Consider the following 26,213-nt stretch of genomic DNA (forward strand, 5'->3'; position numbering starts at 1 on the left):
AATGGTGTAATGTTAATGTTGAACTTATTAAATAGCCTAGAATTACACATCTGTGTTACTGTAGCTGAGTCTAGGTGAAATTTTGCAGGCAGAACAAGCAGGTTTGTGCTCATTTTTTGTGTGTCATAGCTTTTCTGCTTTAAGCAGAAGGAATTCTATATGTTGGTATTTTCCATGCTAATAAGAAAAATAAAAAAGAATTTAGGACAACAAGCTATAGGTCTTTTAATAAAGCAGTTTCGTTTCAAAGGATTGGATGGTCATGAGAATTCCCTATGCTTGCTAGTCAGTGGTGGTGCCATGGCCAAGAAGCGGATAGCTGTGATTGGAGCTGGGATCAGTGGCCTGGGAGCCATCAAGTGCTGTTTGGATGAAGATCTGGAGCCTACCTGCTTTGAAAGAAGTGATGACATCGGAGGCCTGTGGAAATTTCAAGTACACTTGCATTTTTTCCTCACTATATGTTCTTATTTAAATTAGAAACATGCGTGCTTCACGTGTCAATCCCAGCTCCCTCTCCCACCCCTCCTCCCTTGTGTCTCCACCACCCCCCCAACCCTCACCCAATCCCCACACCATTCCCCAAAGAGGGTGAGGCTCTCCATGGGGGGATCTACAGAGTCTGTCATTTCATCCAGGGCTGGGCCTAGGCCCTTCCCCATGTGTCCAGGATGAGAGAACATCCCTCCATATGGAATGGGCTCCCAAAATTCATTGGTATGCCATGGTAAACACTGATCTACTACCCAAGGCCACAGAAATTTCTGAGGCCACCTTACTGACACTACATTCAGGGAGTCTGGATCAGTACCCTGCTGGGCTCTCAGCTATCAGTCTGGAGTTCAAGAGACCCCCCCCCCTGTTTGGTCAGCTGTCTTTGTGGGTTTCACCAGCATGGTCTTAACCCCTCTGCTCATCATTACTCCATCCCTGTCACTGGGTTCCAGGAGATCAGTTCAGTGTTTAGCTGTGGGTATCTGTCTCTGCCTCCATCAGTCACCGGATGAAGGTTCTAGGATGGCATATAAAGTAGTCATCAATCTTATGATCAGAGAGAGGCTATTAAGGTAGTCTCTCTGCTATTGCTTAGTTTTCCAGTTGGTGTTATCTTTGTAGATCTCTGGAAATCTCATTAGCATTAGCTATCTCCGCTATCTCCATCTATTATGGTATCTCTCATCCTGCTCTCCTCTATTCTTACCCTGACTCAACCTTCCTGCTCCCCCATGAATTCTTTCCCCTACTCTTCTCCCCCTCTCTTTTTCCTGGTTCTCTGTCCCCTCTCCCCCATGTTTCCAATCTGCTCAGGAGATCTTGCCTCATTCCCCTTCTCTGGGGTATCATGCATATCTCTAGGGAACCTCCCTGTTTCCCAGACTCACTGCCACTGGGATTGTAGGATGACACTCCCCTGATCCATGTCTAAAACCCATATATGAGTGAGGGCATACCATGTTTGTTTTTTTGTGACTGGGTTACCTCACTTCGGATGGTTTCTTCTAGTGTCATCCATTTGCCTGCAAATTTCAAGATTCTATTGTTTTTTTTTCTGCTGAGTAGTACTCCATTATGTAAATGTACCAATTTTCCCTATCCACTCTTCAGTTGTGGGGCATCTATGTTTGATGCTGCAACAATAAACAGCACACTTACGGAAAGTAAAAATAAGTATTTATTGTAGAAATTACTCACAAGAGACAAACAAGTAACCCAGATGAGCCGAGCTGGAAGCCAGAAAGCCGGGAAAAAAGAACGAGACTTCCGTTTTTCAGTCTTTTATACCTTCCTTCGTAATGCCCCTAGCCATGCCCAAAAGTGGGCCTGGCAAGTGACATAGTCTATATATGTCTTCAGTCATGCCTAAAGTGGGTGTGGTTAGCGGTGTGGTAAACCGCCTTATTATTACCTCATCTGTATGCACCTCTAATAAGTCACAAGGCTAATGGCGGAGTTTTGTTTTCCTCCTACATAGGTTGCTTCCAGAATCTAGCTATAACAAATAATGCTGCTATGAAAATAGTGGAACAGACGTCCTTGATGTATGAATGGGCATCTTTTGGGGATATGTCTAAGAGTGGATTGCTGGGTCTTTGGGTAGACTGATTCCCATTTTCCTGAAGAATCTCCATACTGATTTCCAAAGTAGCTGTATGAGTTGGCACTCCCGCCAGCAATGGAGAAGTGTTCCCCTTTCTCCACATCCTTTCCAGCATAAACTGTCATTGGTGTTTTAATTTTAGCCATTCTGACAGGTATCTCAGAATTGTTTTGATTTGCATTTCCCTAAAGGCTAAAGATGTTGAGCACTTTCTTAAGTGTCTCTTAGCCATTTTAGACTCCTCTATTGTGAATTCTCTATTTAGTTCTGTACCCCATTTTTTAATTGGATCCTTTGGTGTTCTGGGGACTTGCTTCTTGAATTCTTTGTAAATTTTAGAGATGAGCCCTCTGTCAGATGTGGGGTTAGTGAATATCTTTTCCAAATCTGTGGGTTGCCTTTTTGTCTTGCTGACTGTGTCCTTTGCCTTACAGAAGCTTCTCAGTTTCAGGAGATTCCATTTATTAATTGGTGACCTCAGTGTCTGTGCTACTGGTTCGGGAATTCGTTCAAGGTACTCTTCACTTTCTCTTCTAACAGGTTCAGTGTGGCTGGATTTATGTTGAGGTCTTTGATCCATTTGGACTTAAGTTTTGTGCATGTCAATAGACATGGATCTATCTGCAGTCCTCTACATGCCAATATCCAGTTATCCTTTTTCCATTGTATAATTTTAGCTTCTTTGTTGAAAATCAGGTGTTCATGGGTTTGTGGATTAATCTCAGGGTGTTCAGTTCAATTACGTTGGTCTACCTGTCTATTTTTGTGCCAATACCAAACTGTTTTCAGGATACAGCTAAATAATAGAGAAGTCTAGAATGATGATGCCTCCAGATATTGCTTTGTTGAACAGGGATGTCTTGGCTATCCTGGATCTTTTGTTTTTCCATATAAAGTTGATTATTGCTCTTTCAAAGTCTGTGAAGAATTGTGCAGGGATTTTAGTGGGTCTGTAGATTACTGTGGGCAGGATTGCCACTTTTACTACATTGATCCTACCTATCCAAGAGCATGGGAGATCTTTCCATTTTCTGGTGTCTTCTTTAATTTCTTTCTTTAAAGACACGAAGTTCTTGCAATGCATGTCTTTCACTTATTTGGTTAGTGTTACCCCAAGGAGTTTATGTTGTTTGTGGCAATTGTAAAGGGTGATGTTTCTCTGATTTCTTTCTCAGCCCTTTTATTGTCAGTATATAGTAGGGCTACTGATTTTCTTGAGTTGATCTTGTACCCTGCCACTTTGCTGACGGTATTTATAAGCTGTTAGAGTTCCCTGGTAGAGTGTTTGGGTCAGTTATGTAAACTATCATATCATCTGCAAATAATGAACGTTTGACCTTTTCTTTTACAATTTGTATCCCCTTGATCTCATTTTGTTGTCTTATTGCTCTAACTGGAACTTCGAGTACAATATTGAAGAGGTATGGGGAGAGGGGACAGCCTTGTCTTGTTCCTGACTTCAGAGGAATTGCCTTGAGTTTCTCTTCATTCAGTTTGATGTTGGCTATTGGTTTGCTGTATATAGCTTTTATTATATTCAGGTATGTTCCTGTTATTCCAGATCTCTCCAAGACCTTTATCATGAAGGGATGTTGGATTTTGTCAAAGTTTTTTTCAGCATTTAGTGAGATGATCATTTGCTTTTTGTTTCTCAGCTTGTTTATATGGTGGATTACATTGACGGATTTTCATATGTTGAACCATCCCTGCATCCCTAAATGAAGCCTTCTTGATTATGTTGGATGAATTTTCTGATGTGTTTTTGGATCTGATTTGCCAGTATTTTATTGAGTATTTTTGCATCAATGTTCATGAAGGATATTGGTCTGAAGTTCGATTTCTCAGTTGTGTTTTTGTGTAGCTTGGGTATCAATATTATTGAAGCCTCATAAAAAGAGTTTGGCAAAGACTGTTCTGCTTCTATTGCATGGAATACTTTGATGAGAATTGGCATAAGCTGTTCTTTGAATTTCTGGTAGAATTCTGCACCGAGGCCATCTGGCCCTGGGCTTTTTCTGGTTGGGAGACTTTTCATGTCTGCTTATATTTCCTTAGGTGTTATAGGTCTATTTAAATTGCTTATCTGTTCTTGATTTAATTTTGGTAAGTAATATCTTTCCAGAAAATTGTCAATTTCCTTTAGATTTTCAAATTTTGTGGAGTACAGGTTTTTCAAAACATACATAATGATTCTCTGGATTTCCTCACTGTCCATTGTTATGTCTCCCTTTTCATTTCTGATTTTGTTAATTTGCATGTTCATATTCTGTCATTTGGTAAGTTTGGATAAAGGTTTGTCTATCTTGTTTATTTTCTCAAAGAATCAACTCTTTTTTGCATTAATTCTTTGTATTATTTTCCTAATTTCTACTTTATTGATTTCAGCCCTCAATTTGGTTATTTCCTGGCGTCTGCTTCTCTGGGATGAGTTTGTTTCCTTTTGTTCTAGAACTTTCAGTAGTGCTGTTCATCCTCTAGTGTGACAATTCTTCAGTTTCTTCATGTGGGCACTTCGTGCTATGAACTTGCTTCGTAGCACTGCTTTCAAAGTGTCCTGTAAGTTTGGTTATCTTGTGTCTTTATTCCCATGGAATTCTAGGAAGTCTTTAACTTCTTTTTTCATTTCTTCTTTGACCCAGGAATGGTGCAATTGCACATTATTCAATTTCCATGAGTTTGTAGGGTTTCTGCGATTTGTGTTGTTGTTGAATTCTAAATTTAAAGTATAATGGTCTCATATGGTACATGGAGTTGTTCCAATTTTTGTACCTGTTGAGGTTTGCTATGTTGCCAAGTATGTGGTCGATTTCTGAGATGGTTCAATGTGGCACCGAGAAGAAGCTATATTCTTTTGTGTTTGGATGGAGTGTTCTATAGATATCTGTTAAACCCAATTGGGTCACAAATTCTATTAGTTCCTTTGTTTCCTTGTTAAGTTTCTGTCTGGTTGTCCTGTCTACTGATGAGAGTGGGGTGTTGAAGTCTCCCACTATAAATGTGTGAGGTCTTATGTGTGATTTGAGTTTTAGTAATGTTTCTTTTGTGAACGTGGATGGCTTTTTATTTGGGGCATAGTTGTTCAGAACTGAGACTTCATCGTGGTTGATTTCTCCTGTGATGGGTATAAAGTGACCTTCTTTAGCTCTTTTGATTGATTTTAGTTTAAAGTCTAATTTTTAGATATTAGGATTGCTACCCTGCTTGTTTTTTTTGGATCCATTTGATTGGAAAATCTTTTCCCAACCCTTATCTCTAAAGTAATGTCTGTCTTTGAAGCTGAGGTGTGTTGCTTGTATGCAGCAGAAGGATGGATTCTGTGCTCAAATCCATTCTGTTAGCCTGTGTCTTTTTATGAGTGAGTTAAGTCTATTAATATTGGGAAATATTAATGACCATTGATGGCTCATTCTCATTTGTTTTCCAATGGTTGGTGGTGGTGGAATTGTATGTGGATTTCCATCGCATTTTCTTTTGCCTGTTGGTAAAGTGGGATTATCTATTGCCTATGTTTTTCTGGTTGTAGTTAACTTCCTTGGGTTGAAGTTTTCCTTCCAGAATTTTTTGTATGGCTGGGTTAGCTTATATATATTGTTTAAATCTTGTTTTGTCATGAAATATCTTTTTTTTCTCCATCTATATTGATTGAAAGCTTTGCTGGGTATAGTAGTCTGGGCATGGTCTCTTAATATTGATAGAATATCTATCCAGGACCTTCTTCTGGCTTTCAGTTTCCATGGAGAAGTCAGATGTAATTCTGATAGGTTTGCCTTTATATGTTACTTGGCCTTTTTCCCTAGCTGCTCTTAATATTCTTTCTTTATTCCGGTATGTTTGGGGTCTTGAGTATTATGTGTTGAGGGGATTTTTTTTGGTCCACTCTATTTGTTGTTTTGTAAGATTCTTGCACCTTCATTGGTATATCTTTCTTTAGGTTGGCAAAGTTTTCTTCTATGATTTTGTTGAATATGTTTCTGTCCCTTTGAATTGGATTTATTCACCTTCTTCTATACCTATTATTCTTAGATTTGGTCTTTTCACGGTGTCCCATATTTCCTGGATATTTTGTGTTAGGGATTTGTTGGACTTAAATATTTCTTTGCTCGATGAATCTAGTTCTCTTAGTGTATCTTCAACACCTGAGATTCTCTCTTCCGTCTCTTGTATTCTATTGGTTATGCTTGCATCTGTAGTACTGACAGTTTGCCCAGCTTTTCTATTTCCAGCATTTCTTCAGACTGTGTTTTTTTATTGTTTCTATTTCAGATTTCATCCCTTGCACTCTTTGAATTGTTTCTTGCAATTTTTGCTTTGTCTTTTCTTCTATTTCTTCCATTTTTGGATTGTTTTTTCTTCCATCTCTTTGAGGGATTTTCTCATATCCTATTTGAGGGCCTCTATCATTTTCATGAAGTTGCTTTTAATGTCATTCTCTTTTACTTCATTTGTGTTGGGATGTTCAGGTCTTGCTGGTGTAGGGTCTCTGGACTCTGGTGATGTCATATTGGGGTTTTTTGTTGTTGTTGTTGCTCAGTGTGCTTTTATATTGTCTCCTTCCCATCTGTTCTTCCAGTGGGCCCCCAGAATGTGCCTGTTCCTCTCCTGGTGGGTGCAGGACTAGGGTTCCATTCCGGTGGGTATCTGCAAGTCCAATGCTCTGGTAGGTCTCCATTTACTCATCTCCTAGTTCCGTGGGTGGAGCAGGAGACTAGGATGCTGGGGTGCATTGGCTCCCACCACCGGGATGGAAGCTGCAGTGCATGCATTTGCATTTTATTTGACTTTAAATATACTTTCACCGAAACAGCCATAATAATTTGGATAGTTTCATTAAATGAAACATACAGAATGTCACATTGTCCCATAATTAGTCAAGTAGTGGCTTTAATCTCTGTGCTTATATTACTTATTGAGGAAATTTGTCAACTTTTAATGAGAAATATAACTTGGAAGACTGTATTCAAAGCAGCTGAAATCCTGTGTGAGCCTCAAAAATATTAGTAAAGGGATGGTGACTGCAGATGTTTTTTTTAACTGTTTAGAAAGTTAGAGATTCCATAGATTCGGTTGGTAAAATAGAATGATGGCCCATTGCCCACCTTCTATTATGTAATTTGATATTCTTTCTTGTAATAGATGTAGGCTACTCTTTCTTAAATGTCCTAGGGCACAGTATAGGGATACAGATCAGTGTATATAGATCTCTCTCTCTCTCTCTCTCTCTCTGTGTGTGTGTGTGTGTGTGTGTGTGTGTGTGTGTGGTGTGGGGGGGCATGTTTTACAGGACATTTACCGGGTAATGACTCTTTTTTTTCTCTGAGTTCTAAGTAGCAAGAGATACACTGCTTTCAAGGGTGGTAAATGCTAAATGGACTTTTTTTCTTTTTTTATTAGATTTTTAAATTGATTTTGCATACCAACCAGTTTCCCTTCCCTCCTCTCCTCCCATTCCTTCCCCCACCTCCCTTCTACCCAGCTCCCACTCCCCACCCCGTTCCTCCCTTCTCATCCAAGCCTCCTCCATCTCCATTCAGAAAGGGTAAGGTCTCCTATGGTAATCAACAAAGCATGGCTTATCATGTTGAGGCAGGAGGCAGGACCAAGCTCCTCCCCTCTGCATCAAGGCTGAAAAAGGTACCCCACCATAGGAAATAGGTTCCAAAAAGCCAGCTCATGCACCAGGGACAGGTCCTGGTGCCACTGCTAGGCACCCCACAAACAGACCAAGATACACAATTGTCACCCACATGTAGAGGGTTGCTGTCAGTCCCAAGCAGGCCCCCTCTGGCTGTTAGACTAGAGTCTGTAAGCTCCCATGAGCTCAGGTTAGCTGTCTCTGTGGGTTTCACTGTCATAATCTTGACCCCCCCTCCCCTTGCTCATATAATCCCTTCTCCCTCCATTCAAGTAGACTCCCAGAGTTTGGCCCAGTGCTTGGAAGTGGATCTCTGTATCTGCTTCCACCAGTTATTGGATGAAGGTTCTATGATACCAATTAGTGTAGTCATCAATCTGATTACAGACCAGTTCAGGCACCCTCTCCACTGTTGCTAGGAGTCTTAGCTGGGGTCATCTTTGTGGATTCCTGGGAGTTTCCCTGGTACCAGGTTTCTCCCTAATCCAATAATGACCCTCTCACAATGTTTCTTTCATTGCTCTACCTCTCAGTCCCTCCCCCAACTTGCCCATCCTGCTCCTTCATGTTCTTATCCCTCGGGCTCTCACCTCTACTCCCCCTGCCCCCGGGAGATCTCTTCTATTTCCCATCCTGGGGTGATCCATGTCTCCCTCTTAGGATCCTCCTTGTTACCTAGCTTTTCTGGGGCTGTGGGTTGTAGCCTGGTTATCCTTTGCCTTATGTTTAATATCCACTTATGAGTGAGTACACATCCTGTTTGTATTTCTGAGTCTAGGTAACCTCACTCAGGATGTTTTTGTTTTTGTTTTGTTTTGTTTTGTAGTTCCATTCATTTTAGACCCAAATTTCTTTCTTTTTTTTTAGAAGCACTCTTATTTACACATCAATCCCCCCATCCCCTCACCCTCCCATCCTCCCATGCTCCCCACTGACTCCCCAACCCACTCCCTACCCACTCTTCAAGGATAGTGAAGCCCTCCACGGGGGACCATCAAGTCCATCACATTATTTAAGGGAGGGCCCAGGCCCTCCTTCCTGTATCTGGGCTGCAGTAGTATCCCTCCTTAGGCAATGGGTTCCCAAAGTCCATTTGTGCTCTAGGGATAAACATTGGCTCCACTGTTAGAGGTCTCATAGATTGCCCTGGCCTCCTAGCTGGCACCCATATTCAGAGGGCTTGGTTCGGTCCAATGCTAGTTCACCAGCTTTATGACTAGGTAGACCCAAGTTCTAGGGATCCTTCAGAATCATTTTGCTTACCAGTCATGGATGGCCCATGTGATATCTTAGGGGTCTTCATTGATGCATTAAGCTTTCTTTATTGCTCTTGGGTTTTATCCCCACTCAGACACATATCAACAGCTTCACTATGAGAGTTCTTCATTCTTGTGGACAGTGGTTGCTCTGGCAAAATGGTCAGCATGACTGTCTCACTGGGATCTCCCTTTGGTACCCCTGAAACAGAAGTGTCCAAGGAGCAACCTCCCTCTCCCCAAACACTTTTCAACATGGTATTGATGTCATTCAAATACCCTTCTGCAACCCAAGGGTTTTTCTTCGAGTAGATACTCTGTTTTTACATACCAACATCCATGCTATTTTTTCTTTAAGAGTTCACTCAGTCAATGAATATTTTTGAATACTTATTACGTACAAGGAATTTTTACAAGTGAAGGAATATAATAACAAATATGAGTGAAAATCCTGAAAAAGGAAATAAATAGTATAGATAATAGCAGTAAGTATATTGTGAAGAATACAGCAGGATCTGTGAGTTGGGACTGTAATCCAAGTAAGAGGACATAGAGAACCTCAAGATAAAGTGATTTTGGAACAATTAATTAAAAAATAAAAAGGGAAGGCTGGAGATCATCTGAGAAGAGGGTTTAGAGGGAGCTTCGGGTGCAGAACTGCTATGAGGTGGGAGCATGGCTAGCAAGGCAGGGAGAACCAGCGGGCCAGTGTAGTTACTTGTAATGCTCAAGGGGGAGAAAGCTAGGATATGGTTCTGAGGGACATGTGAAATTGAGTCTTGTTGGTGGGTATAGACTGTAGTAAGGACTTTGACAAAGACTGAGATTAAAAAGAAGAGAAACATTCTTTCTTTGTAGAAGGACCATCTTGCTATGTTGAGATTAGATCAAAGGGAAGGCTAAACAAACTTGTCTAATTTCAATGATTCTCAATAATAAGATAGATATGATGTTAAATTAAACTTTATCAAGATCCATGAGAGTATAGAAAATTATACTATTTAAAATATGATATAGTGCATCATACACATTACTATCTATTGTATTAGCTGTTTTATCATCTATACAAATGTTCACTGTTCATGATTATTTCATATTTTAACTGACAGTTCCTTTCATCAATATAAAAAATCTTGTTTCTAAAGATTTTTTACATATATTACATGGTATTTGGTATTACTATTATTAGATTATATCTCTTTTTGTTAGAGTGGGTACATAAAGCTGTCTGAGACCCAGTTAGACCTGGAGTGTGAAGACTGTAGGAATAGTGTCTGGGCTGCCTTGGACCTTCCCATTTTGTGTAGCAGTTTTTGTTTACCTCAAATTGTACTCCACTTTCACACTTAAGGGAATTTTTACTGGGATTAGAAATCTAGACAGTCACTTTGATTTGTCATTTTAAAGACACTATTCTCATTTCTGACATCCATCATTCTGATTGAGAAGTTATACACCACAAGGTTTGTTGTTGATTTACCGTGATTTTTTTCTCTCTCTAGAAAATATAGGAGCTAGGGAGAAAACATCAGTGGATGTCTGACAATATATGAAAACCAGTGTTCTACTTTTTAAATACCTGAGGCCACTTAAAATATTTTACTACAGTGTAATTATAAAGTTTGTTGTATTGAGGGGTTTTCTCTGGCAGAAAACCCCTTTGGAGAAAATGTCAAGCATCTATAAATCTGTGACCATCAACACTTCCAAAGAAATGATGTGCTTCAGTGACTTCCCAGCTCCTGACGACTTTCCCAACTACATGCACAACTGCAAACTCATGGACTACCTCAGGATGTATGCCAAGCACTTCAACCTTCTGAGCTACATTCGATTTAAGGTGAAATGTTGCATTGCGTGTGCGTGTGCATGCATGTGCGCAAATATGCTCACCTGAGCACACACAAAGTCATACCCAGCCACTTCTGATTTTCACACATGAAGAAGAGGTTATCGGTGAGCAACCACATCATGAAATCATCACAGGTTGAAATACTTAATAATTTCACTTAAATGTGAGGCTGAAAGACTTTGCTCATCAGAACCTATTGTGATTGTGCATTGCAGTGGCATGGCCCTCCTTATCAATTCAAAATGTTTGAGAACTTACAATTATACCAGTAGACCTTGAGCCAAATCATATTACTTGTAAAACAAGAAGCAGGCTCATACAAAGAATGTTTATTTATTTCCTACTTTCTACCTATGGTCAGTCAGCACTACAACTTGAACACACAAACCCATTTTCATGTCATTATGACATTTTAATTCTATGAACTTCAAAATGCAGGCCAGAGGTAAATGAATAGGCCTGTCCTACAGAATGAAAACCATGAAGAAATATTATCTCCATGCATATAGAAATCTTCCTAGGAAGATATTAATGTTGTGGATCCAGTCACTCCAATATTTCATAAAGCCTCAACTGCTTCTATTTCTAAAGAAGATTACGTCTGTAACAGTAGTTCCTGAATATATTGAAAATGCATCTAACACCTGAACCTGCTGTGGAAGGAATGGGAACTGTATTGGTGTGAATACCATAGAAAAGTGTCCCTCAGGGTTTGTAGGACTCAAGGAGGAGGAACTGGAAAGTGAGTCACCTGTGTTCCATCTGTGTTTCCTCATTCTCAGACTAATGTGAGGAGTGTGCGGAAGCATCCAGACTTCGAAGTCAGTGGACAATGGGATGTGGTTGTGGAGACGAATGGGAAACAGGAGAGCCTGATCTTCGATGGGATTCTGGTCTGCAGTGGTCATCACACAGACCCCCACCTGCCACTTAAGTCTTTCCCAGGTATGTCATGAAGAATCTGGTAGAGAAGCATTTTCCAAATAACTTACAGCAGAAATGAATGGGCATAGATGTTACTAAGTTTCATGAGTGGGCATAAATGTTATTAAGTTTCATGAATAGACATACATGTTATTAAGTTTAATTAAGTTTCTGTAAATTTTCCCTTGTAACCCTCAGCAGGAAAGTGTTCATTCTCTGTTAACTGGGCAATATAATCCATTGAAATACAAAAGCAGGTAAACACGATGACCCATACTCTCCCCCCTAATTACCATTGTATCTAGCTTCTGATGAATAACAAAAATCAGCCAACATTCAAATGGTTTTAGTTTTGTCAATTTCTTTGATTTCAGTCTATTCCAGAGAAAGTGAAATGAATAAAAATGAGACACAAAGACAAATGACAAGCAAACATCTGACAAATCCATTCATTTAGAAATCTTAGCATTTGGGGAAGGAACTTCAGTATATTTATTTATCATGAGTTTATTTTCTTTTATTTTAATTTAAGTTAGAAACAAGCTTATTTCACATGTCAATCCCAGCTCGCTCTCCCTCCCCTCATCCCCCCTCCCCACCAGGCCCCTGTCCCCTATCCAATCTCCACTCTGATCCTCATGTAGGGTGAGGCCCTCCGTGGTGGATCTCCAGAGTCTGTCATTTCATTCAGGGCAGGGCCTAGGCCCTTCCCCAAGAGTCCAGGCTGAGAGAGTATCCCTCATTGTGGGATGTTAACTCCAAGTCTATTTGTACGCCAGCAATAAATACTACCCAAGGCCCCATAGAATGAAGTCTATTGATCATGGTGGATGACTTTTCTGATGTGTTCTTGGATCCGATTTGCCAGCAGTTTATTGAGTATTTTTGCATCAATGTTCATGAGGGATTTTGTTCTGAAGTTCTCTTTCTTAGTTGTGTCTTTGTGTGGCTTGGGTACCAAGGTTATTGAAGCCTTGTAAAAAGAGTTTGGCAAAGATCATTCTGCTTCTATTGCATGGAATACTTTGATGAGAATGATATAAGCTGTTCTTCGAATTTTTGGTAGAATTCTGCACAGAGGCCACCTGGCCACGGGCTTTTTTGGGTGGGAGACTTTTGATGTCTGCTTTTATTTCCTTTGGGGTTATAGGTCTATTTAAATTGCTTATCTGTTCTTGATTTAATTTTGGCAAGTGATATCTATCCATAAAATTGTCCATTTCCTTTAGATTTTCAAATTTTGTGTAGTATAGGTATTTCAAAATATGACCTGATGATTCTCTGGATTCCTCAATGTCTGTTGTTATATTCCCCCTTTTCATTTCTGAGTTTTTTAATTTGCATGTTCACATTCTGCCATTTGGTAGTTTTGGATAAAGGTTTGTCTATCTTGTTGGGTTTCTCAAGTACCACCTCTTCTTTACATTGATTCTTTGTATTGTTTTCCTAGTTTCTGCTGTATTGATTTCAGCCCTCAATTTGATTATTTCCTGTTGTCTACTCCTCTGGGGTGAGTTTGCTTCTTTGTGTTCTAGGGCTTTTAGTTGTGCTGTTAATACTCTAGTGTAACTATTCTCCAGTTTCTTCATGTGGGCACTTAGTGCTATTAACTTGCCTGGTAGCACTGCTTTCAAAGTGTCCAATAAGTCTGGGTATGATCTGTATTCATTTTCATTGAATTCTAGGAAGTCTTTAACTTATTTTTTTATTTCTTCTTTGACCAGGAATGGAGTAATTGTGCATTATTCAATTTCCGTGAGTTTGTAGGGTTTCTGCAATTTGTGTTGTTGTTGAAGTCTAACTTTAAAGCATGGTGCTCTGATAAGATAGAGGGAATTATTCCAATTTTTGTACCCATTGAGATTTGCTATGTTGCCAAGTATGTGGTAGATTTTTGAGATGGTTTTGTGTGGCACTGAGAAGGTATATTCTTTGTGTTTGGAAGGAGTGTTCTATAGATGTCTGTTAATCCCAATTGGTTCATAACTTCTATTAGGTCCTTTGCTTGTTTGTTAGTTTTCTGTCTGGTAGCCCTGTCTAGTGGTGAGAGTGGGGTGTTGAAGTCTCCCACTTTTAGTGTGTGGGGCTTTATATGCGATTTGAGTTTTAGTAATGTTTCATTTCTGAAGATGGATGCCTTTGTATTTGGGGCACAGATGTTCAGAATTTAAACTTCATGTTGGTGGGATTTCTCCTGTGATGAGTATGAAATAACCTCATTCATCTCTTTGATTGATTTTATTTTAAAATCTAATTTGCTAGATATTGGGATTGCTGCGCCTGCCTGTTTCTTGGGTCCATTTAATTGCAAAATCTTTTCCCATCCCTTAACTCTGAGGTAATATCTGTCTTTTAGGCTGAGGTGTGTTTCTTGTATGCAGCAGAAGGATGGATTCTGTCTTCTAATCCATTCTGTTAGCCTGTGTCTTTTTATAGGAGAGTTAAGACAATTAATATTGAGGGATATTAATGACCATTGAATGCTCATTCTTGTTTGTTTCAGAGTTGGTGGTGGTGGTGAAATTGTGTTGGATTTCCACCTCTTTTTTTTTTTTGGCTGTTGGTAAGGTGGGATTATTTATTGCCTATGTTTTTCTGGTTGTAATTAACATCCTTGGGTTGGGGTTTTCCTTCCAGGACTTTCTGTAGGGCCTGGTTAGTGGATACGTATTGTTTAAATCTGGTTTTGTCATGGAATATCTTGTTTTCTCCACGTATGGTGATTGAAAGCTTTGCTGGGTTTAGCAGTCTGAGCTGGCATCTGTGGTCTCTTAGTGTTGGTAGAATATCTATCCAGGACCTTCTGGCTTTCAGAGTTTCCATGGAGAAGTCAGGTGTGATTCTGATAGGTTTGCCTTAGTATATCACTTGGCCTTTTCCCTTTGCTGCTCTTAATATTCTTTCTTTATTCTGTAAGTTCAGAGTTTTTACTATTATGTGACAAGGGGACTTCCTTTTGTGGCCCACTCTATTTGGTGTTGTGTAGGCATCTTGTACTTTCATGGTATGCCTTTCTTTAAGTTGGGAAAGTTTTCTTCTATGATTTTGTTGAATATGTTTTCTGCCCCTTTGAGTTGTATTTCTTCACCTTCTTCTAAACCTGTTGTTCTTAGGTTTGGTCTTTTCATGGTGTCCCATATTGCTTGGATATTTTGTGTTAGGGATTTGTTGGACTTAAGATTTTCTTTGGTCAATAAATCTATTTCTCCTAGTGTATCTTCAACACCCGAGATTCTCTCTTCCATCTCTTATATTCTGTTGGTTATGCTTGCATCTGTAGTACCTGATCATTTGCCCAGCTTTTCTATTTCCAGCATTCCTTCAGACTGTGTTTTTTTCAATTGTGTCTATTTCAGCTTTCAACCCTTGCACTGTTTGAATTGTTTCTTGCAATTTTTGCTTTGTCTTTTCCTCTCTTTCTTACATTTGTTGGGTTTTTTGGGTTTCGTTTTTATTCCATTTCTTTAAGGGATTTTCTCATATCCTCTTTGAGGGCCTCTATCATTTTCATGAAGTTGTTTGTAAGGTCTTTCTTACCTGCTTCATCTGCAATGGGCTGTTCAGGTCTTGTGGGCATAGAGTCTCTAGACTCTGGTGGTGTCATATTGGTTTTCTGTTGCTGGGTGTGTTTTTATATTGTTTCCTTCCCATCATTTCTTCCTGTGGGTGTAGAATGAGTCTCTTCCTCCCCTGGTGGGTATGTGACCACAGTTCCTTTCCAGTGGGTGAGATCAGATCCAATACCCTGGTGGCTTTCTTCTTGCGTGGATGAAGGCCATCCTAGTATCAGGGCCTTGGCAATCTCTAGGTATACTGGACCCTCGCCTGTCCTGTGGGTGGAGAATGGGACTTGAATGCTGGCTGTCTCTGGGCAAGCTGGCTCCTGCTGGATAAGAGTTGCAGTGTGCAGTTCCCTGTCCTTGGCTATTTGTGCACAGATCTCCAGAAGGCAGGCTGTAAACAGACTCAGGCCTATCTAGCTCTGTGAATGGAGAAAGGGACTATGATGCTGGTAGTCTCTGGGTGGGCTGAATCCCACCAAGATGGGATCTGCCTTGCACAGTCCCCAGGTCTCTAGTGGTTCTTCTCAGGGCACCAGAAGGCAGGCTGGAGACAGTCCCATGCTGACCTCACCTGTCCCGTGGGTGGAGAATGGGACTTGGAAGCTGGCATTCTCTGGGAGAGCTGACTCCCATTGAGCTGTGATCTGCCGTTCACAGTCCTCAGGTCTCTGGTGGTTCTGCTCAGGGCACTGGAGGTTAGGTTCACCTTGCCTGTCCCATGGGTAGAGAATGTGACTTGGACGCTGGTGTTCTCTGGGCAGGCTGGGTCCTGCCAAGATGGGAGCTGCAGTGTGCAGTAGCCTGACCTCAGCTAGTTGTGTGCAGATCTTATGAGTTTATTTTTAAATTTTTATTTTATAAGTAAAATATAATTACTCATCCTCCCTTTTGTTTCTTCCCTCCAACCACAATATATATGAGTTAAGGGCTGGTCACTTGGTATTGGATAACCAACTGAAGGGCCTTTTCCCGGTGAAGATTATTTCTCTGGCTCTCAGCATTTTTATTCAAATGTACTCTTGGTGTGGAGACCATGAGATTTCCCCCTTCCATATCCTACCTTTTCATTGGCTGATAAAAACAAATGAGAAGCTTACTGTTCCCTTGAAGTTCTAAGTGATAAAATGGTATACATCTCAAAGGGGGTGGCTAGTTCCCCGTCTCCCCTATCTAAACCCTCTCTCCTTACTCTAAACCCACTTTCCCTCTATTTCCATCAAATTGCCACCAGGAATCGATTAGAAAATATTTTATATTTCGATTCCTTTCTATGGTGCCCAAGAAACCATTGTGGAAAATGGAGACATAGTAAATAAGATTGCTCAAAATTCTGATTGAATTGGGCATAATAGGTGTATAATCTTTTTGCAAGCTAACACAAGTATTTGTAAAATGAAAGTCCCTGGTTGCAGGTTTTATGAAGCATGCAGCCAAGTCAGGTACAGCATCAGGTACTGGCATCAGCCACATAAGGCAGAGGAGATACCAATGAAGAAAAGGTCCCCAGACCCTAAATATCCAGTGACTGGCTTTGTCAGTTTGCTTAGAACTGTGACAATAATATAATAATGAATAGCATTAGATCCTGGTGAAGTTGTAACACGTTCACTTGTACAGAGTCGACACAGATAGATCTATTATTTTGTAAATACTTTATAAGATCACCAGTCTGAGTGTAGTCCTCATCCTCTGATCTCCCTTAAACATAAATAGCATTTGAGGACTATGTGTGATCTTCAACTGGCTGGCCCTGATTTCATTTCTTCCTCTTTCAAGTTGTTCAGAGTGTAACTTTCTTATATATGTTAGTATGTGGAAGTTCTCCTCATAATGACAAATTATCTTCTTCCACCACAGGCATTGAGAAGTTTGAAGGCTGTTATTTTCATAGTCGGGAATACAAAAGTCCTGAGGACTATATAGGAAAGAGAATCATAGTGGTCGGCATTGGGAATTCTGGTGTGGATATTGCAGTGGAACTTGGTCGAGTAGCAAAACAGGTTTGTTGGCAATCATTGTGCATTTATAGTTTAAATTTGTGTTGAGTTGAGTAGAAAATGCATGTAAAATAAATCCCTTGTACTAACAATTGGAACAGGCATGTAAACAATGTACCAGGTGCCCTAAGTGAACAGAGAACCAGCATGGCACCAGGTAACTGATTTAATTTTTCTTGGTAGGGCCTTCTTATGAGGGTGAACATGTGCAATTTTCTTCTGAGTCTGGGTTACTCTCACCAAATATTTTCCACAGATTTATTTTAAAGAAAATAATACAGACTGCTATAGCAATTAATATGGCAATTAACTTATGAATTATTTCCATATGAAGGATAGCTATGTCAATATCCAGGGCTATTTTTTTTTCAACATGGTATTTCAGAGACAGGGAGATAAGTGTATTGCATTTTAGTTTTCACAAATAAATTTGGTGTCGTATAAACAGCCTTTTCCTGGGGCTCATTAAAATTTCTGGCAAAACATAGGATGGTGACCACTGCACAGTGGCACTCGGCTTCCTGTCTTCAGTGGCCAACACTCTCAAAAGGGGATGAGAGCTAACATTTGAAAGTACAGCAGGTAAACATTCCTCTGTTCTCCCCTGCTTAATTCTGCTTTCTACAGGTTTTCCTCAGCACTCGACGAGGATCATGGATTTTACACCGCGTCTGGAGTAATGGATATCCCATGGATAGTTTATTCTTCACTCGGTTCCATAGCTTTCTCCAGAAAATATTAACCACAGCAGCAATAAATAAGTACCTAGAGAAGACGCTGAACTCAAGATTCAACCATGCACACTATGGTCTGCAGCCACAGCACAGGTGACAAACCCAGGGCTTGGTGTGGGTAATCATGTGTAGATGCAATGAACTTTTTTGCTTTGAAGACAACTGAACTTTTAACTCCTGACTGATCTCACCCCCTTAGGTGTGTAAAGCACTCAGATTTGTATAATGTACATTACTGCATGAAAATGTGCATGCCCTTCTTGGCATCACTTGTATATTCTCATCCATTCATCAATCAACACTTGATTGCTAGACACAAAAAAATTCAGGAAAAAAGGCAATACAATTCCCCTCTCTTCAACAGATGTCAATTGTGGAGATCAAAGAAGACACAAACATGGGTTTCAGCAAAGCAATGTGATATGCCATGATGAATGTTGGAGAAGGGTATATTTAGCTCCAAATAAGACACAGTTAATTATTTTGAGGTTGGGGTAGATGCATCAGAAGAGCCGCATGGAAGGGGAGCTAAGGGATCCTTCCTCTGCAAGATCACCCCAGTAATTCCAGGTCTTATCCCATGGAAGTTTTGGTTCAGAAATCATTAGTAGCTTCCAGTTAATAAGCAAAAGACAGAGTGGGGTTAGGACTAAACAGAGTTAAGAAAAGAAATAAATGCAATGAAATATAATTCAAACAAGTTAGGTGCTCCAGAATTCCTTTATATATTAGTGATATGTCGAGGTGGTGCCATCAAGGGTAAATGAGAGTAGATGGTGTTTTGAAGATGAAGCTCCTAAGAGGGCTTAGAATTTTACAAGAGGAAGAGATAACTAAGTTAGAGGTTTTGATCTGTCTTCCTGTGTGGTGCCACTTCAGACTATGCAGTGTCCCTGGTAGCAAGAAGGAACTCACTAGATGGGACTTCTTGACACTGGCTCTCTGTAAGTGATCTAAATCAATAAATGTTGTGTTTCTATAAATTACTCAGTCTTACGTATTGTTCTAGCAAAGGTAAACAGATAAGCCAACAAATAGTATCTTTCTTATATGATTATTTATGGTCTTCAAATGTTAGTGTGTGTGTGGGGGGGGTGCATGTGGAGACCAGAGCTTGATATAAAATGTCATATGAAATTTCTCTCCATCTTAATTTTTTTGAGTAAAGCTCTCTCACTGAACATATTGTTCAACTCAGTTAGACTAGCTAGACAGTATGTTCCAGAACCTTCTTATCTCCTCCTTCCTACTGCTGGGATGACAGATACTCACTGCATTGCCCAGGTTGCTATACAGGTGCTGGGGATATAACTCAGGTCCTCATTCTTGCACAGCTAGTGCTTAGTGACTTAACTATTCTGACTCCTCACTGCCTCATACATTTCAGCAGATGGTACAAAAGAATGTGACATGTATTGATGTGTTCGCTAAAAAAATTAATGACCTTCTATTATGCTAAGAATGAAAACGTTATATTCTATGTAGGACGATGAGAACATTTTTTAAAGTATAGACTGTTGTGAGGAGTATGAAAGATGGTGACTATGACAAAGACTTGCATAGTAGACTGTCTAGGGTTATAACTAGGTGGATAAACTAATAGAACAATCTAGGAATCAATTCTCAGGAGTGAGGTTTAAGCTAAGATTTAAAGAGCAAGGAGGTGTGAACAGAAAAATCATTCAGGAAAGAAGACTAAAAGTAGGAGGATTCTCAGGCAAAACATTCTTGAGCTAAGAAGGGGCTAGGTGCAAAGTGGGGAACAGAAGAGAACCCAGCACTATGACAAAGTCAGGGAGAAGACCACCAAGAGGCAGAAGTCAGGGCATGCAAGGCTGGAGCATGGGGGAGAATTTGGATGCTGTCCATTTTTTTTAAAGATGATTGCATAATTTTAAGGTAGCTCACTTGCTCTGCTATACACGTACAATGGAACTGTTATTATAGTGAGGCAAATAAAAATATTCACAATCTCAAGTAGACTATTTTGGCAAAAGCACCTGTTGGCTATAGTCCCTATGCTGTGAGTTTAAACCTTAACATGTTTTTTCTGCACACTGCAACTTTCTATCCTCTGACCTTTCTCTCCAAGTCATCCTCCACCCTAAAAGCTGCCTACAACCATTGTATTCTCTACTCATTTGATTTTTTTTTACATTATAGACATAAGTAACACAATGTAATACTCTTTTTCAGTATCTGGCATATTTCACATAGCACACTATTTTACAGGTTCACTATGCTGTGGCAACTGGCAAGATTTTTTTATTAGTTTTCCTTATTTATTCATTTTTAAAATTTTTGTATAATGTATTTTGATCATATTCACCCCTCCCAAATTCCTGCTAGATCTACACCTCCCATACACACCTAATGTTGTGTTATTTTTAAATCATCAAGTCCAATTGTGTTACTCATGTACTGTTTGATGTTGGCCTTTGAACTTGGGCTCTTGTGCATTCCAGGCAAGTGCTCTACCACCAGCTTTAAGGCTGACTAACACCCCTTGCACACATAGATCACAGTCACAGGTTACATAAAGAGAGAGAACAAGACGGGCAAACGTGTACCACAGTTTCTTACTCTAAAGGAGCTACACTTGGGTTTTGTTTTTAGTTTTGGTTAGTGTGAATGAGACTGCAATGAACATGGAGTGCAGATATGTTTCGAAGGCAGTGATTTTATCCCTTTTTGGGTGTATACTAAGAATAAGGATTTAGGGATCCTTAAACATCTGGAACTAGGAGGCATAAAAATCCATTAAGGCTTTGAACACTATATATATATATGTCTTTATATATATATATATGTCTTTATATATACATAAGTCTTTCTTGTCCATAGGTCAGATGAGTACCTGGGGATTAGTTTTAGAGACCCCGAAGGTGAAACACTGGCACACCCTGGGGAGAAGTTGGTGTGTGGTTCTGGTGAAAGGCAACATCAGTTCTTCGTGAAGCAGTCCCCTAGCCCTGATGAAGTGAAGAAGATGGATAGGCTAAGTCCCTTCCCAAGGTTTTATGCCAAAGAAGGTGGACACAGAAAGGCTTTCTCTGGATAACTCAGCAAGAACAGGGATGTCTGCTAGATTCTTTGTCACAGAATCAGCCCACTAACCTTGTACCACCTGCAGAACAACAACCCTTCAGTGTTAAGAGAAGATTTTTCTTTGCTAGCCACTTTGGTTTATCACTCGCCAGTCGCCTGGGCTCTGCCACATTGTAGCCCCCAAATAAACACACAGGAGGCTATATTAATTATGAAGCTGTTGGCCTTGCTTGTCTCTTACTGGCTAGCTCTGCTTAAGTAATTACCCCATAATTGTTAATCTAAGTATGTCTCTTACCGGAGAATAGTTCCGGGCTCCTACCCCATGGCGTCACATCTCGAACTCTCCTGTGTTTCTCCTTCCCAGAATCCTCCTGGATTCCTAGCCCCACCTATCTAGATTCCTATTGGCCAGACAGTGCTTTATTGACATATACACAGGACTTCCCCAACACTTCAGTAGCCAAAGGCAGCTGTTGGAAGTGTCAAAAAAAGCTTCTCCTCTATGTCAATAACCAGAATCCAGACAGAAGAAGGATCCAAACATCGGGGCAGGTGCTAGGGAAGTTAAATGGAGAAGAGAAATCAACTTGCGTGAAAATTTGAAGCAATCTTTAATAAAGCCAAGGGTACGTAGAATTCTTTGATAATTAAAAATATCATTTCCCAACTAAAAACCAAAGCAGATAGATAACAGGAAAAACACTTACTAGAAAGACGAGAGATAAGAATGTAGAGGAGACACAATACTTAAATAAGGAAGAGAAGAAAAGGTTTTTCTGATTGAAAAGGAGGCCACTGGGTTCCAGGACACAATACTGTCAATGCACATGCACACAGATTCTCCTCAGTAAGCCCCTCAGTTGTGGCAGTAGTTTCCATGTCCTGGCTGAACTGTACCCGTCAGCCACATTCTTTGTCTCCTGTAAGTTACCTTGAGACTGGGCTTGAAAAATCACAGGCATTTATAAAGGTCTTTATGTCTTTTCCCAAAACACCAAAAGAAACCAACTCCAGCCTTAAGTCAAATTCTTGTTTTTTTAATTTATTTTTTGGGGGAGGTGGTCTCTGTAGCTTTGGAGGCTGTCCTGGAATTCACTCTGTAGACCAGGCTGGCCTTGAACTCACAGAGACCTGCCTGCCTCTGCCTCCCCAGTGCTGGGATTAAATGAGTGTACCACCACCACCCAGCTAAAGTCAAATTCTTTAACCTATCTACAGACTCCATAGCCTGGCCTGTTCACCAGAGCAACCGTGGTAGAGCATCCCTTACCTTATTCCACCAGGATACTCTGCAGCCTCGGTGATTTCTTCTAGTACATTCTTTGAACATGTGAGCCTGTTTCAGTACTTCTTACTTTAGAACCCTACCCTATTATTTCTTAGGCAAAACTCTTAGATAAACTGTAGCAGAAGGGAGACACAATCTGCCTCTTATGGATCTGTATTTGTACTACCTTGGAGACTACAGTTCAATAAGACTATATATTCTGCTAGAAAATGTCTCAACCTCAGGCCCCTAAATCCCGTAAGAAGAAAGAAAGTAATTTGAGTTTGGGTTCACAACAGCAAAGTGTCAGAGCAGATACCTCAGAATAGAAGAAGACAAGGGGGAAAGATGATGAGTGACTTATAAATATTTTGTACAGTTACATTTGAATAAAGGGAGACAGAAAATAAATGAAAACACCAAAAGAAATCAGAAAAGAAGGAGGGAAGGAAAGAAGGATGGATGGATGGATGGATGGATGGATGGATGGATGGATGGACGGACGGACGGACGGACGGACGGACGGACGGACGGACGGACGGACTAAAGTAAGTGAGCTCTAGCTCATTCTCTCTGGAGCTGTGTGATCTAATTGCTAGTGAAGGGTACAGCCTACGGGAAACATCCCTGAATGGCTACTTCCTCTTCATAAACGAGGGAATTCCTACAAGCTAAGTGGTGGCAGGGCTTCATTTCAGAAAAAAATCTGTTGGAATAAAGCACTGAATGAGTGAAGCCACTCTTAATTAAGACACATAGGATTCTTTACAGGACTCTTGAAATATTCCAGAATCCATGCATATTATATTTCCTCTAACTGCATTTTCCCATTGATTTAGCTTGAGACACTGTTTTACTATGCAAAGACCTAAATTTTAAAAATTCACACATGTCATGTCCATCTGTCTTCTTGCACTTTCTTCTTGAAGTCTAGATAAAGATAGGCTTCCTTGTCTCAAGACTATAAACTTAGTTTCCAAAATTTACTCACTGTATTTGGAACTTTTAAGTATTTTTTAGCATAGCTATTTGATCGGTTAAGAACATGTTTTCCCAGGATGACTAAGGGGAATATATAACATCAGACACCAATAAGAAGCCCTAAACCCCTCAGGCTGAGTGAAAACTAGGTAACCCTATACTTTCATTCTTTACTTCTTTCCATAAATCCCTCAAGCCAAACCTCACACTGCACACCCTGGCATACACTCTTGAGCCACTTCCTGACAGGAATGCTTTCTGAGAAGCTCGTCCATCGTCAGAGGGTTTTGCTTTTCTTGGCACACCACGGAGTGTGCTTAGGGAAGTCATGGCAGGGGCTAATCATTTCCCGAGGGCTGAATGGGAGTGTCAGTGAGGAGGCCTAGGCAATCTATGGGGCCTTTGGTAGTTAACCAGTATTTATTCCTGGCATACAAATGGACATTGGGTGCCGATCCCACAATGAGAGATGCACTCTCACTCTGGACTCTTGGGGGAGGGTCTAGGCCCTGTCCTGGATGAAATGACAGACTATGGACACCCCCATGGAGGGCCTCACCCTCCCTGGGGAAAGGAGGGAGTATTGGATGGGTAGTGGGGGGGGTGGGAGGAGAGGAGGGAAAGTGAGAGGGACGTGAGATTGACATGTGAAGAAACCTTGTTTCTAATTTGAATTTAAATTTAAAAATAAAATTTTTAATAAAAAAGGAGGAAGTAAAAATAATAAACAGATGAGAGATGGTTACCATCATTACCAGCCACTGCACACTGTGCCTAATTGTACATGTTGGCTTTCACCTGCCAAACAGCCACACAGTAGCCTTCTTTACACCTGCATCACCATCACATGAGCAGTGGGCTACATTGCAATGACTAGGAGGTGGGAGATGACAATCTTGCAGTTCCAATACAATTTCAAAGTATTACTGTCATATATTGGGTGGGTTTGTTTTTACCAAAACCCTGAATGTGGCCTATGATTGTATACATTTTTACTTTTCATGACCTGACCACTTATTTCATTTATAATCATAGAAAATTGCTTCTCTGTGTTATTTTCAGTCCAAATGTTACCTCTGTAGAACAGATTCTCACAGTTGTTTACTAGATACCTCTTCCTTGCTTGAATAGAAGATTGGCTGGACAGGGTAGTCAGTTGGCATGGCTTCCTCAAATGGGACTGCATTAAATATAATTCTGAAGAGACTACTATGTACCCAGAGAAAGGCCACAGTCGGTATACATAGACTTTCCTCTCTCCCTCTTTCAAAATTCCTCTCAATAATGGGTTCAATGTCTGGGGGTTGGTTACTCAAGACAACACTTTACTACTTACCAAATTCCTGAGCAGGTGCTGAGTCAGGCAGCTTTATGGCTACCTCTGCTACAGATGTTTTCTACATATATTTTATTTTTCCCTTTTTTAAATTTAAATTAGAAACAGGCTTCTTTTCCATGTCATTCTCAGTTACCTCTCCCTCCCCTTTTCCCTTGGCCTGCACCTAACCCCTACCCAAACCCTTTCTGCTCCCCAGGGAGGGTGAGGCTTTCCATGGGGGATCTTTAAAGTCTGTCATATCATTTGTAGCAGGACCTAGACCCTCCCCCATGTGTCTGGGCTGAGTGAGTATTGCTCTATGTGGAGTAGGCTCCTAAAGTCGATTCCTGTAATAGGGATAAATACTGATCCACTACCAGAGGCCCCATAGATTAACCAGACCTCCAAAGTGGCATCCTCATTCAGGGGGTCTGGAACAGCCCTATGCTTATTTCTCAACTATCAGTCTGAGGTCCATGTGCTCCCCCTTGTTCAGGTCAGCTGTTTCTGTGGGTTTCTCCAGTCTGGTCTTGACCCCTTTGCTCAATACTCCTCCCTCTCTGCAACTGGATTCCAGAGTTCAGTTCAGTGTTTAGCGCTTCTGCTTCCATCAGCTACTGGATGAAGGCTCTAGGATAGCATATAAAGTAGTCATCAATATCATTATAAGGGAAGGATATTTAAGGCAGCCTCTCCATTATTGCTTAGATTGTTAGTTGGGGTCAATCTTGTAGATCTCTGGACATTTCCCAAGTGCTAGATTTCTCTTTAAACCTATAATAACTCCCTCTATTATGGTATCTCTTTTCTTTTTCTCTTCTATTTTTCCCCTGACACGATCTTCCTGCTCTCTCCTGTCCTTCTCTTCCCTCCTCTTCTCCCCTTCTCTTTCTCCTAACAACCTCTTCCATACTCCATGATCTTGTCTCTTTCATCTTTTCCAGGGTACCATGTATGTCTGTCTATCTTAGGGTTCTCCTTGTTTCCTAGCTTCTTGGACAGTGTGGATTAGAGGCAGAAACAACTTTATCTCTAAAATCCATATATGAGTGAGTACATACCATTTTTGTCTTTTTGTGACTGGGTTACCTCACTCAAGATGATCTCTTCCAGCTCCATCCATTTGCCTGCAAATTTCAAGATTCCATTGGTTCCTCCCCCCACTGAGTAGTACTCTACTTTGTATCACATTTTCTCCATCAAATATTCAGTTGAGGGGTATCTAGGTTGATTCCAGGTTCTGAATATTACAAATAATTCTGCCATTAATAAGGTTGAACAGATGTCATTACTGTATGAATGTACATCTTTTGGGTATATTCCTAACAGTGGGATTGCTGGATCTTATGGTAGACAGGGTCCCATTTTCCTAAGAAACCACAATACTGATTTCCAAAGAGGCTGTACAAGTTTGCTTCTGCACCAACAGTGGAGGAGTGTTGCCCTTTCTCCACATCCTCTCCAGCATAAACTATCAATGGTGTTTTTCATTTTAGCCATTCTGACAGGAGTAAGATGGTATCTCAGAGTTGTTTTGATT

General features: G+C 40.5%; 1 protein-coding gene across 1 annotated transcript in view; it reads left to right on the plus strand.

Annotated features, from left to right (window-relative positions):
• Positions 1–300: 300 nt before the first annotated feature.
• LOC101836707 (flavin-containing monooxygenase 5-like) overlaps positions 301–26,213 on the plus strand; it is a 36,927-nt gene continuing 11,014 nt past the window's right edge. The window contains exons 1-5 of the mRNA XM_013114299.2: positions 301–435; positions 10,638–10,826; positions 11,621–11,783; positions 17,183–17,325; positions 17,950–18,149. Of these exons, the coding sequence (XP_012969753.2) occupies positions 301–435; positions 10,638–10,826; positions 11,621–11,783; positions 17,183–17,325; positions 17,950–18,149 (830 nt within the window). The remainder of the gene's footprint in view (positions 436–10,637; positions 10,827–11,620; positions 11,784–17,182; positions 17,326–17,949; positions 18,150–26,213) is intronic.

This window comes from Mesocricetus auratus, unplaced genomic scaffold (assembly GCF_017639785.1).
Source record: "Mesocricetus auratus isolate SY011 unplaced genomic scaffold, BCM_Maur_2.0 Super-Scaffold_100676, whole genome shotgun sequence".
Classification (NCBI taxonomy): Eukaryota; Metazoa; Chordata; class Mammalia; order Rodentia; family Cricetidae; genus Mesocricetus; species Mesocricetus auratus.